General features: G+C 36.8%; 1 protein-coding gene across 1 annotated transcript; it reads left to right on the top strand.

Moving 5' to 3' along the window:
- The first annotated feature begins 7387 nt into the window (after positions 1–7387).
- LOC107819760 (2-carboxy-1,4-naphthoquinone phytyltransferase, chloroplastic) lies at positions 7388–12845 on the top strand. Its single transcript, XM_016645906.2, has 12 exons — positions 7388–7655; positions 7993–8239; positions 8816–8919; positions 9650–9721; positions 10037–10175; positions 11107–11213; positions 11289–11379; positions 11487–11525; positions 11610–11720; positions 11991–12056; positions 12232–12396; positions 12517–12845. The coding sequence occupies exons 1-11, from the start codon at positions 7528–7530 to the stop codon at positions 12361–12363; spliced, it is 1236 nt and encodes a 411-aa protein (XP_016501392.2). The 5' UTR covers positions 7388–7527; the 3' UTR covers positions 12364–12396; positions 12517–12845.
- The last annotated feature ends 426 nt before the right edge of the window (positions 12846–13271 follow it).

A 13271-nucleotide genomic window follows, 5' to 3' on the forward strand; every position in this document is an offset into this window, starting at 1 on the left:
TATTTAAGGTTTGAGGATGTGGAGCCTGTGAAATACATGAAAATGTTAGCACTGGGAGATGCAGTTCGACCATGGCTAGCTGAGATTCTTTCAGCTCCGGGGCCGCCTCTAGCATGGATCACAACAGGGGTTCCCATTCAGCTGAACATCCTAAATTTTGAGGCAAAGGGATGGCAAACATTCGTGTGTAGAAGACTAGACCCATGCCAAAATGAAACAAATCTTCCAATTCAGCGGGCAGTGCTAGTCGCTTTTATCATGGCCGGGTACCCAATTAATGTGGGTGTCATGATGTCGGCCAACATGTCTGTGGTCGCCATGCAAGGTGACACCTGCTACCCGTATCCCAACACTATCATTAAGTACCTTACGGATGCGGGTGTGGAGCCGAGAGATTTTGATATCAAGGTACGGGCGAAGAAGCCCTTCTCATGGTATTCTTTGATGGGTGGTGGAAACCCAAAGAAAAAGGGTCAACCCTTTACTACTGCAGGCCAGTCTAATGAGCCCGTTGGGGTAGCTGCTAAAACAGTTGACATGCCATCTACTTTAGCAGAGCCTGCTGATGGTGCAGCAACTATGCCTCCACCTCCTTCTTCAGGTCCCTCAGCATCAATGCCTTCCACATCGGATTTGAAGCCGATGCTCATGCCCGCTCATTCACTATCTGTGTTGCAAGTCTCCCAAACACTAGCGAGCCTCAACAACTGGATGCATACAACCACTGCAAAGCTACTTGACATATCCAGTGTTGTTGCAATACAATCATCCACTTCGGCACCCCATATTCCTTCGACAGTGGAGGATACATTGAAGAAGATCTTGGAGAACCAGACCACCATCATGAACACCTTGGTAGCACATGGAGCGGTGATTGAGGAGCTGGGGAAGCAGGTAAAGAAAATGAAGAAATCCCAGGCATCGAAGAAATCAGTTGACAGCTGAGGAGAGATGTGACCAAGATAGAAGCAGCTAGTGATCTTTCATTTGATATGCTCATGGGGTCAGACCCACCAGCAGATCCAACGGCACCATCAGCTCCAATGGCACCAGTTGGCCAGTTTGAGGATCCAGACCTGGCTGCCGACACTTCTGAGGCAGTGCGCTAGATGTTCACCAACCCAGTTACTCCCAGAGCCGATAATGATGAGATCCAGTTAGAGTAGACTGAGGGCGGTGACGCTGCTACGGACACGGAGATTTCCAAGGCCACATAGGCAGTCTTTTTCACTCTTACCCTTTTTTATTCTTGTTTTGATTAAGCATTGGGGACAATACTTATTTTTATTCGGGGGGTGTAGTTATTTGATTTGCTATTTGGATGACTTTTAGACATTTGGTTTGTAATAACTGACAATATTTTCTTCTTTCTCTTCATTATGTATATATATTCTCTCTGTTCTCTCTTGATGTATATATTCTCTCTTTTCCTCTCTCATTATATATATTGGTTAGCTTCTTTATTCTGTTTTCTTATTAGTCTATGTTTAATCTAATAGCTTCTTTTTAATTTTGTAGCTTCTTTTTATGTTTTAGTGAACAATAAGCCTTTTATTTTCTTAATGCCATGGTTCTTTCCAAAGGTCATTTTTGTGTGAACCGGGTGACTCTTCCCAACGATGGATGGCGTGACAACCTTTTTAAGGGATTGAATCTGTTTTTGGTGTTTGGGTAAGAATAGTAGTAATAATGAATAAAAAGACCTAATTGAGTCAGGCTCGAAGAGTAAAACATGCTTCACTTGGTACCAACACACTTAACTACGTGCTTATGGTTAAAAATAAGGTTTTTGGAAAGATATAGCTCTAGTTAGTGACCTTGTAACTCTTGTGTTGACTTAATCAATCACCGAGTGGTTTAGTCAAACCATAGTGATTTTCAATCTTGAATATGGTAATTATGGGCCCTCGACTCTATCCTCTTTAACAATGTCGTTGTGTGAGAGGTGAGATGTTTTTGATTCAAGTCCAAGTACCCGTGTGAATGGTCTAGAACTTGCTCCGAATGTGTCTCTTGGCGAAATTTTAAGTTTTGCTTGTCTTGAGAAGTGATTGTAGACTCTCCTTGACCCGCTTGAAATTTTCCATGGCCCACCAATGTTGTTATCCCTAGTCGACCCATTTGAGCCTAAAATCTTTCTCATTTGATAACCATGTTACAAGCCTTTACCCGTTCTATCGTGACCCTCTCTTGGCACCCGAGCTTTCCTTAACACTCTTGTGAAACAATTGGCTAAAAACATAAGTTTAGAGGAGAGATGAGGAGTTTGAAGAAGGTATCAAGGCACAAAAAGAGAAAAGAAATGAAGAGAAGGAAAAGCAAGAAAAAGAAAGAAAGAACAAAAAGAAAAATGCAAAAAAAAAGTGAATAAGTTGAAGAGTTAAAGGGATTCAAAGAAAAGTAATGATGCAAAGCATGGAGAAAGCAAAAAAGGAGAAAATGAATATCATGACCAAGAAAGAGTGATGCTAAGTCTCTCTAATCCCCCTATGGAAAAGAAAATGCCTCAAAGAGTTGGCAAAGCATGAGCCGATAAGAGAAAATGGAGTGCTTAAGGAAAGATGAACACGTTCTATCATAGCATATCCAACCGTAGTCCAAAAGCCTTCATTGCATTCCGAAAAAGCCCTACGTGATTTCAAGCCGAGTGAGCTTACATTAGTGATGATTTACATGAGGGGCACGCCTATGGTACTTAAAGCCATACTTGTGACATTCTTTTGAGAGAGATGAGCGAACCTTTCATAAATCTTTGAATTGAGTACTACATTCTTAAGTGAGATATGCAAACGAAGAGTAGAGAGGAGGAGTTTGGGATCCACAATGATCTACATGAAAGAGCGAGCTTCCTTGATGAATGAAGTCAACTCTTGATGCTCAAGTGTCACATTAGAACTATTTGTGCTTAAAAGTTCAACCCATTGCATTGTTAATAATTCATAAGTGTTGTGGGTAATTGTTGGTCCCAATTTATGTGTGATTGATGCATCTTTGATTAGCAGGAATAACTCTTAACTTGTGGAGGTGGCAATTACCTTAGTTGCTTGAGGACAAGCAAAAGCTTAAGTTTGGGGGAGTTGATAAGTGGGGATTTTGACTACTTATTAGCACCTTTTTGCTTTCGTTTTAGTCCAAAAGCGTTTAATTGTGTTCCCAAAAACTGATAAAATATGCTTAATTGCAGGAATAGTGGAAAATGAGCCCCCAAGATGAAATCCAACTCAAGAAGGAGTGATCTAAACTCAAGGACACAAATAGGCATAGAAGCTTAGAAGTGCGGACCGCAGATTTTCATCTGCGGTCACATATTGTGAAGAAACTCCTATCAGAGACAAGTGCAAAGTGCGGTCCGCACATGACATGTGCGGCCGCAGAACCTGGGCAAGAGCAAAAGTTCAGAGAACTTGCATCTCAAGTTCAATAGAAATGCGGACCGCACAATTATTGTGCGGCCGCACTCAGAAATGTGCGGACCACAGAAAGAGAGAAGTGCGGCCGCAATTTAGAATTATGGGGCCGCGGGTTTCCATTCCTGTCAGGTTGAAGCAAAGTGCGGACCGCACATGGAATTGTGCGGTCGCAGAACCTCCGAAAGGGCATTTTTCTCAAAAATTTCAGCACTGTATAAATAGAAGAGTTTCACTTTTTTATGTCAAGTTTTGACATCAGCAGCTACAGTAAATGTTTTCTTTTACTCATTTTAGTAGTTTTGGCTATTTTGAGCTTTTTGAATATTGATTTCATCATTTTAATTATCAATATGGGTTTAATTATCACTTCTTCTTCTTTTTCTTCCAATCTAAGCATGAGTAGCTAGATTTTCACTAGGGTTGTGACCCAACCCTAGTGTGTAAATTTAATGGGTATTTGATTTATTGCTTATTTATGGTTGGGTATTGATTATCTAGACTAGTTCTTGCTTTTATGTGAAGAATTAATGGTTGAAAATATTATTTCATGCCTATTTGACTTGGTCTCTACTTGAGAAAGAGAGACTTAGTGTAGGAAAACTTGGCTAGTAAGAAATTGGGTCAATCGAGAGACTGATAAGCCCAATTAAAGGGTTGAACCTAGAGATAGTAACACCCGACTTGAGCTTATCATCAACAGTTTTGTTCAATACCCATTTGGACTTGAGAAAACCAAATTCGGCAAAATCACTCTCTGACCGAGATGTATTGAGTGATTACTTGGGTGTTGATAGCTATAATACACCCCAACCAATAAAATAAACTTTAAAGTTTACAACCCATTAGGCGAACACCTAGGTGAAGGTCGTAGCCCTATACCTTTTATATCATTTAAAAGCAACCAAAAACACTTTCCTAGTTTTAATTCTTAGTTTGTAATCTTCGTTTAAATTATACCTAGAAACAACCCTAGTTTATGAAAGTGCAATTTGAGATAATCTAAGCTCATACACTATAATATATATCCCTAAGATCCATTCGTAGCTCCCTGTGAAAAATCGACCCTAACTTCTTGTTGGGTATTACTATTGCATCGACTGTTTTTATATCCTCAAATAGAGGAGTGAAATTGGACGAGATCACTTCCCAAAAAGAAATAAGATAAGACTTAAGAAGATATAAGATATGCAATAACAATTGATATAAGAAAGAAGCATTTATATCAATTAACAATTTAGAAAATAAAATAAGGTAAAACATATTTCAAAATAAGGTCTTCCTTAAGCATAATCTTTACAAAATTATGTTAGATTTTTCATTTACCGGGAGCACTATGCCATCACCGACACGGAAGAAAGTCAACTAAGTTATGTACCTAGCAGCAAGTATTATATACCCTACTTGCTCAGGTCGTCTCATCGTTGTGCCGCACGAATCAACTCAGCCATGCTAATAAAGTAGCACAATAGTACCCCCTCACGGGAAGTACTCTCCCCTAATGGGAAGTACTCTACCGTAGTTCCCAACCGTAAGGTAGGTTCTACGCCTACACCAGCATGTGTAGTTTCATAACTTAATGAGGAAAAGTATCCAAGGTCAATCTCGGTGAACTTAAGTAACTCCTAAAACTTTTACATTTATCAATGATGATGTTCACAGCCAAATCAAATATTTGAGAATAGATAAATCTAAGATATTTCACAACTCATGCATTTTCATTTCAAAATAACTACAAGTGTTATATTCCTTCATTAAATTTTAAAATTTAAAATAATACATTTCAAGAAAATAATTTTTATAGCACTTAAATCTTTTATGATGCAAGAAGTAGTACAATCCTAACTCGCTCGTCCCCACAAGTTAGGACTCACATTTAGAATTTCTATTTAATCGTGTTTCAATATGAGTTTGGAGAAAAGCTCAGAGGGTAGTAAGTTTCAACGTACCTCAATCGCTTCCAACCTTACCCCAAATGATCCAATAATTTCAACGAGTCACAATCTACATATACGAACTCACATAATTCAATAACGTATCACAACAATACCAACTAAGTGTCTAGAACTTAAGTCCAACTTCATAAGCTTATCAAAAATCCTCATTTCATCATTTGAAGGTCAATCCTTGAATTTTAACTTCAACTCATTCATTAAACTTGTTATTGGATCTAGTCGTTCCACTAGAAACTTAAAATAACATCGTTCAAGCAAGACCCAACACTATTCATCATCACTACCAACCAACTTTTTGATTTCAAGACTAGCTTCTAGGGTTTCATGAATAGATATTTAAATACAAATCTATATTCATAAATATACTCCACTACGTCCATAGAGTATAGTACATAAGATTGAAGTTAATAGATTACCTCTTTGTCAAACCTAGAATTTTAAAGATTTGAGTTCTTGAAGTGTTCATGAGATTTTCTTCACAAATCTATGAATTACGTGATGTTGGGGGATTAAGAGAGGTAACAAATGAACCAAATCTACCAAAGAGGGTATTAATTTCTCACCTAGAAGTAGCATCAATGCCGGAGTTGATTTGCTTCATTTAGGCATTTTTTATAGCCTCCTTTTTAATCCCAATACACCAAACACTTATCCTCTTTTTATTAATATTATAATCCAATGATTCCATTATTATCTTCGTGTGCTTGTTCCCTTTACTGTACAAAAATTCATGCTCCTTTGCTTTCCAATAACTTCTCATTTTCCAAGTGCACATATTACTTCTTTGTTCCTCCTCCTTTTTTTTTCTTTTGTCCACTTCATCTGCATGTTAGTCCAGCTAGCATCCCTTTTAATTCTCAAATTCCTTAAGCTCCCATTTACTTCAATCCATTTTTGTTACTCCATGCACTTGTCAAATGTAAAATTTAAGTGTTTCCATAACTTCACTTTACTCTTGTTGGTCTCGTGTGACTCGAGTGTAATTAAATTGCATTAAATTGTTCTCAAAATAAATTGTAAAAATTTACGGGGCTTTACATCGTCAAATTCTAAGTTATATTTCTGTAATCGAAAGCTCGTCCTACTTTTTGTATATCGATGCCCTTTTCCAACAGAAGGATCAGATCTTTGCTTCATCACCGATAGTCGCAAAAGGAAAAGAGAAAAACGAAAACGAAATTAAAACAAAAAAAATGGTTAAGTACTTCTATACATGAAGAAAAGTTTGATAGTTCCGGGAAAAGAGAGAGGATTGAGAATTAATCTTGATGATAGAGAGAAGGAAGAGAGAGAAAGAACATAATTAACGTATTTCATGTATCAATAGTAAGTATAAATAAATACCTATTTTGCTATAAAATAGAAAAGGTAGCTATAAGTAATAATATTTTAAAATTATTTTGGTTTATAATAAATAGGGTGTAATAGTTTGCTATAGTAGGTAAAATTTCCTAAATTAAAAGGATGATTTGCCCCCGATAACCACTCTTAATGGTATTATTTAAAACATAATCACAATTTAAATAGTGACTATGTTTGAAATAGCATAATTTAAAAGTGGATTCAATCTAATAGCCTGCTTGGTCAAACTTTTAAAAATCGACTTATTTTGAAAAGTATTTTTCTTAAAAGTACTTTTTAAAAAAAATATTTTTGGTGAGAAGTAGTTTGTGTTCGGTTACTTAATTTAAAAAATACTTTTGAATATTATTTAGTTTTTGGCCAACCTTTTAAAATATGGGACTAAATTATTTTTCTCGAAAGTGTTTTTAAAAAAAAAATTATTTTTCTGTATCTCAAAAATTGATCTTATTTTTACTTAGAAGAATTTGTTACCCCTTCTGCAATGCTCGGTCAAACAACTTAATTTGAATAAGATAAAAGCACTCTTAGCCATAGCTTTGCGAAAGACACTAAAAACTTGATTTCTTGATAAGATAAAGTAGGGTGGCCGTACTCATTGTTGACATGTCATTTTCTTATTGACCCGTCATCAGCTGACATTGTGAAGGCTTATCTTGTACATCCTCGTAATCTTATTTCTTCCTTGTTGCTCACCGGTAAAAAAACTAGCAGTACAACTGCTGTCTTTGTAGATTCCTGATACGATAAAACTTTTATTTATTTTTTCTTGGGTATCTCTGCATTCCGAATTTGCAGTGTTGATGTTCCCAAAATCCAAACTTGGGGGGAGTTGTGATGGCATTAGCAGCAGCCACTTTCAACGCTCCAATTCTTGCTTCTGGTTTCAATCTAAACAGCTAAACAGCTTTATTGGCCCTACTTCTACTAGGCAAGTACATTAATTTCCCTTGTATCCTTACTTTTGGCGTTGTGATTGTTGCATATTAACCCCAAGTTAGAGTTTTTGACTGAAAAATGTGTGGATATGAGCTTAATACAAAAAGAGAATTAGGAAGGTACTTTTGTTTAGTAAAATAGTAATATTACTTAATGTTTTAACGAATAAGTATAATATATTTAGAAGCTGACTATGCGAATGCTAGAATATGATTAAAGACGTTAATTATCTATTGAATTCTTGAAATTGTTAACACAATGTTTAGGCAAACAAATTCAAGTTTAACTTTTTCCCACATTTCTGCCCTTGACCTTATGTGGCTTGGCAGGAAATTTATTTTTAAGACTTGTTCACTAGCGTCACACGTCACACAAAGATCAATTGGAAGATCTGGAAATGAGATTAACTTTAGATGGAAGGAAGTCAAGCAACGACATTCAAGCCAGAGACGTTTCTTCACATGTAGATATGATGCTACTACCTCTATGGAAAATGAAGAAAATATTTCACAAGCTACTTTGATATGGAGGGCAATCAAATTACCAATATACTCCGTAGCCCTAGTTCCTCTAACTGTAAGTTTTTAAGTTATTAAACTATGTTAGTGTTTTAGAGGTTCCTTTTGAGTTTTAACATTTTCAACTAGATATGTTATTTGAGTTTGGGATTTAAACCTATGGGACCGAACTTTTTTCACATGTTTATTAAGATTCAAAATGCATGCAATCATTAAGAGTGCCAGTCGTGTGAAACCAACTATACAATGCTGCCTGTGAATACTTGTTAAAGATGTTGTCTTGAATTGCTTAGCAAGAAAAGTGCAGTGGATCGTTCGATGGTATTTGTTGAAAAGTTTCATTAGCGAATTGGATATGAGGCAGAATCTCCGTGGTGAATAAACTAGATAAGCTGTTAGAACCTATGACTTCAACTTCACAAGAACTGCACAGAGAAATTACTGTTAACAGCATGATAAAATAATGAATTTAACAGCCTAAATTGTCCTTCAGGAACAGGTAAACCTTAATTCACGAGAGTGATGATGGATACTAGATAGGCGGGAAATTTATTTACTCCATTGAAAGAGAACGACCATGTTGCTCAATGTTGGCCTGATGGCTGAATACTGTTCTTTTGCTGTTCATTAATAGGTAGGGAGTGCAGCTGCTTATTTGCAGACAGGCATCTTTTCTGCTAAGCGTTATTTTATGCTGTTCGTGTCTTCAGTTCTTATCATCACTTGGCTTAATTTAAGGTGTGGGTTTTCCTGTCATTGAGAATTCTATTTACTACTTGATCTTGGTGGCAAGGTTGAACTACTTTGATGTGCACACCGTCTAGTCAAAGTCATCTAGCTCATGAAGCACTTGATTAAATGACAATAAGATATAATCAAATCCTCTTCAACCAGCATGTTAGCAAGTGAGCTCATAGAGTCCTTTTAGGTTCAAGTTGTTGCAACAGCAACACTTAACAAAGAACTGGCAGGGGTAAGCTGTTTAGCATAGAGGGGTTAGTTCTTGAAATCTCTTTCTTTATTCCTCCAGTCATCTACCTTTTTTTATTACTTTTTATTATTTTTCAGTTCTCTCAGCCCTTAAGTGTAATTCCAAAGTGCATTGGCAAGAATTGTTCAATTTGAGATTGTTTCGAAATATATGAGAGAGATGTAAGAAGTATTGGAATCTTTTCGTTTGATTCATAATTTTGTAAAGGGGAACTCAGTGTTGTATGGATAGATGGGCTAACTTAATAGATGACAGTGGTTGAGCGACAATCCCACTTTATACATAATCTTGAACACTGTCCTCGTGCACTATGATAGAAATACATTTTACTTAATTTTGGAAAAAAATTGTATCTTGTAGTACTGCTTGTGGCTTTATCTTTTATGGTTGTGCTTCACTTAAGTACTATTATGCCCTTATTAAACATCTCTTCCGTGTCTCTTTCACTCTTTATCAATATCTCTGTAATATGGGCAGCAACGACGTTTATGATTTTGACACAGGAGCTGATAAGGACAAGAAAGAGTCAGTTGTGAACATTGTTGGCAGGTAAAAGCTTATACCGCTACCATGAAAGTTGTGCCATTACTTTTTTTTCCTTTCTCTTTTTATCTTATGTTAATTGAATAGAGTGATATATTTTAATTTGCTGAATGAGTTCATGAATGTGTAGATTGAGCTCTTCTTTCAGTTCATGAACACGAATTGTTCCTGTGATTTTCCCTTATAAAGTTGCATTTAGACTATTTCCCAAAAAAGAAAAGGTTGCATTTAGACTGCGCTCATGATGTGACCTTATATTTATTTGTTCATGGAATTACAGATTTAAAGTTGACTCACTATGCTTTATAACTTTTGTGTAAGCCGAACGGGGACGTTCATTGCTGCATACTTGTTACTTGCTCTTGGTTTCTTTGGGCTTACCTATACATCTGTGGAGGCTGCAAATATGCGTGCAATATTACTATTAGCTTCTGCAATCATTTGCGGTTACATATACCAGGTAGTAATTAAAAAATTCAATTGTACTGGCATCTTCTATTTTTCTTATCTTCCATATTTATACGTGCTATTAGGTTAGTAGCATATTTCCAATTTCAACATCTTAATTGAAGTGGTAAAGATTCCCTTTATAAAGAAGAATTGGACTTGTTGACAAATAGTTCTTTCTCATAAGCCCAATAATTGCTATAACACTTGGAAATCAAACTTTCTGCTCACAATCTCTAATCCAAGTGCAATGAATCAATCAAGTAAGCCGCAATCCCAATTCTCAATCGTTATAACCGATAAAGGAGCAGTAGTCAAATTAAGTTGCATCCAACTATAATGAGATGTTGAAGAAGAGAGTGGGTGACAGGCTGGTGGTAATATGCCAAGGTAGAGCTGTAGAATAGGAAAGAACACGGTAACTGCCTGAGTTCAGTCGACAGCAGATAATTATCTATTGAAGTCGACTATATACTGATTGTAATTAGTGTTGAATGATGTGACCAAAACCATTTTAGTTTCTTAAATTGCAACTTCTCGGACTTCCATTTCTCTCTTCCTCACTCCTACTTTACTCTGCTTCTCAGCTGCATCTATTCAGAGGTCCATTGATGGAGCTTCCTCAACTAGTTCTCATTAAAAAAGAAAAAGAATTGTAGTAGTTTCTATTCTAGTACCTGCCTTGTCCTCCAGTTTATTCTCCAAGCTAAACTACAAAGAGCTTATTTTGATGGTTCCGACATAGATTTAAAGAACTTTTGTGCTCATTGAATCTCTAATCCCCCCCATCCCCCCACCCACCCCCCCACCCCACCCCCACTCAAAAATATGGGAGATCTATTAGTCATTTTATTTGTTAATTGACTCTCTTGCCTCTCAGTTGTGCTGTGTGTATTATTATGTTTATAACTGAATTCCGTTGCTTCTAATAAAATGTCTTGTAGTGCCCGCCATTTCGGTTAAGTTACCAAGGACTGGGGGAACCCTTGTGCTTTGCTGCATTTGGTCCTTTCGCTACTACTGCCTTTTTCTTGCTTCAAAGCAGCACCAGGTTTGTGTTATTACCCATAAAATAATGAATAAAGGTGTTTATGCCTGCCTGAATCTGGTCTATTGTGCATTTCAGTGAGCTCCCAATCACTTGTACAATTCTTTCGGCATCAGTACTTGTTGGTTTCACAACATCACTTATCCTGTTCTGTAGTCATTTCCACCAGGTATTAAAGTCTCCTTACCTTCCGTGACTCCACCTTTTTTGGAAAGAATTTGTTAACCAAGGGTGTTTACCAGTACTTGCAACTCATTCATCTGATGCAAACTTCAGGTAGAAGGGGATAAGGCCGTGGGAAAATTTTCTCCGCTGGTAAGTACACCTAGGTGAGACAATACAAGTTCAATCAGAAATGGAAGAACTAGTGGTCAATTGTATTCTTGCCTCTGAGTTCAGGTTAGGCTTGGTACTCAAGCTGGTTCCAGAGTTGTAAAAGTGGGTGTGGCAGCATTATATTCAGGGATGCTTCTTCTTGGTTTGACTCAAACACTTCCGTTTACATGCATTGTAAGTCTTTATTTGGTTTCTTAATGTCGTTACGATAATTACTGTTTTCTGTTTATTTGCAACTTACTTGTTTTGGGAAGCTTCGTTCATTTGGTTTTAGCCAGAAACAATTTTCTGAACCCTGTAATCACACTAAAGAAGTCTTTACTAAATTATGAAGAGACCTGTTATGGACTTTGTGTTGGCAATTTTAATGTTTTTTTCTTAATCTTAAAAATTCTGAATACTTAGATATGTTCCACTATGTAATCCAGTATCATCTTGTTCCAGATTCTTTGTGCTTTAACAATTCCAGTGGGAAAACTGGTCGTTAGCTATGTGGAGAACAACTATGAGGTGAGTGAAGATTTTGTTTTGTTCTTCCACAAAAATCTCGCCTTGGTCATTGTTGGGGTAGTGTAAGAAAAATAGAATGTGCAAATGTATATCCTCTTCTGACTTTATCTACTTTGCTCTCTTTTGGGCGATCAATGTTCATTCGAGTCATGGATTTTAAACTTCATTTTTATAGGACAAAGCAAAGATCTTTATGGCAAAGTATTACTGTGTGAGACTCCATGCTCTATTTGGGGTGGCTTTGGCTGCTGGTTTTGTAGCAGCTAAAATGGTTGCTAGATATCATGTTCCAAAACCAATATTCTGACTCACCATTGCTTCCAGAGTCAGAATTCATCAGGTGAGGCTTTTCGCAGTTATCTTCAAGAGCTTACACTTGCTTATTTAGCATAGTGAAGTATGAGTCTAGGATTTACGCGATAATTATTTTTCCTGATTTAGTGGCTACATCTGATCTCAGGAACTACCTGGCGCGAACACACATTGTGGCTGAGAGTCCTACAAGCAAATTTCTACAAACTTAGGCTCTTTCGAATGTAAATTACAAGCAGACCTTTCTATACAGGGAAATTAGAAAGGCTGCAAAGTTCATGGCAATAGCCTCAGTGGTTCTCATCGAATAGCCTGCACAGTCTTCTCGGTTCAATTGTCATGGGGACACCGGACATTCAAACTGCCCTTAGTTCAATAAATTCCATTTTTTACTGTATTAGACTTAGCACTGTGCTTGCTGCAATCTATTATTCCTCCATATTTTTTGTCATATATAATATATTTCCCCTCATAAAATAAGAAGGAACATCCTGGTTGCCTAGCGGTGTCTGATTTTGCTGCATTTCCACTTGTAAACTTGATAGATTTTTGTCGGAAAAAAGATATAGAAAAGTTCTGATACTAGAGAAACTAATTAGTGAGGAATCCTATAGCTAGCTCAACTTGCTCGGAAGAAAGGCAAAGTTGTTTATTTGTAAAATCAAAGTCTAAAGGCATCATTGGACTTTTTGACTCCAAACGGGCCTTTAGAAAAATTATAGGTAGGATACCCGCCTGTGTCAGATTTTCAATCAATATGAACTTTTCATTATTTGAGCCATAAAAGTAGAACAGTTCCAAAACCTCAAATTTTGTATTACTACGCTAACATCACAGAAACATACGAAGGATCTACTCTCTCCGTTTCAATTTATTTGAACTTATTTCCTTTTAAGTCTGTGC

This window comes from Nicotiana tabacum, chromosome 19, assembly GCF_000715075.1.
Source record: "Nicotiana tabacum cultivar K326 chromosome 19, ASM71507v2, whole genome shotgun sequence".
NCBI classification, from domain to species: Eukaryota; Viridiplantae; Streptophyta; class Magnoliopsida; order Solanales; family Solanaceae; genus Nicotiana; species Nicotiana tabacum.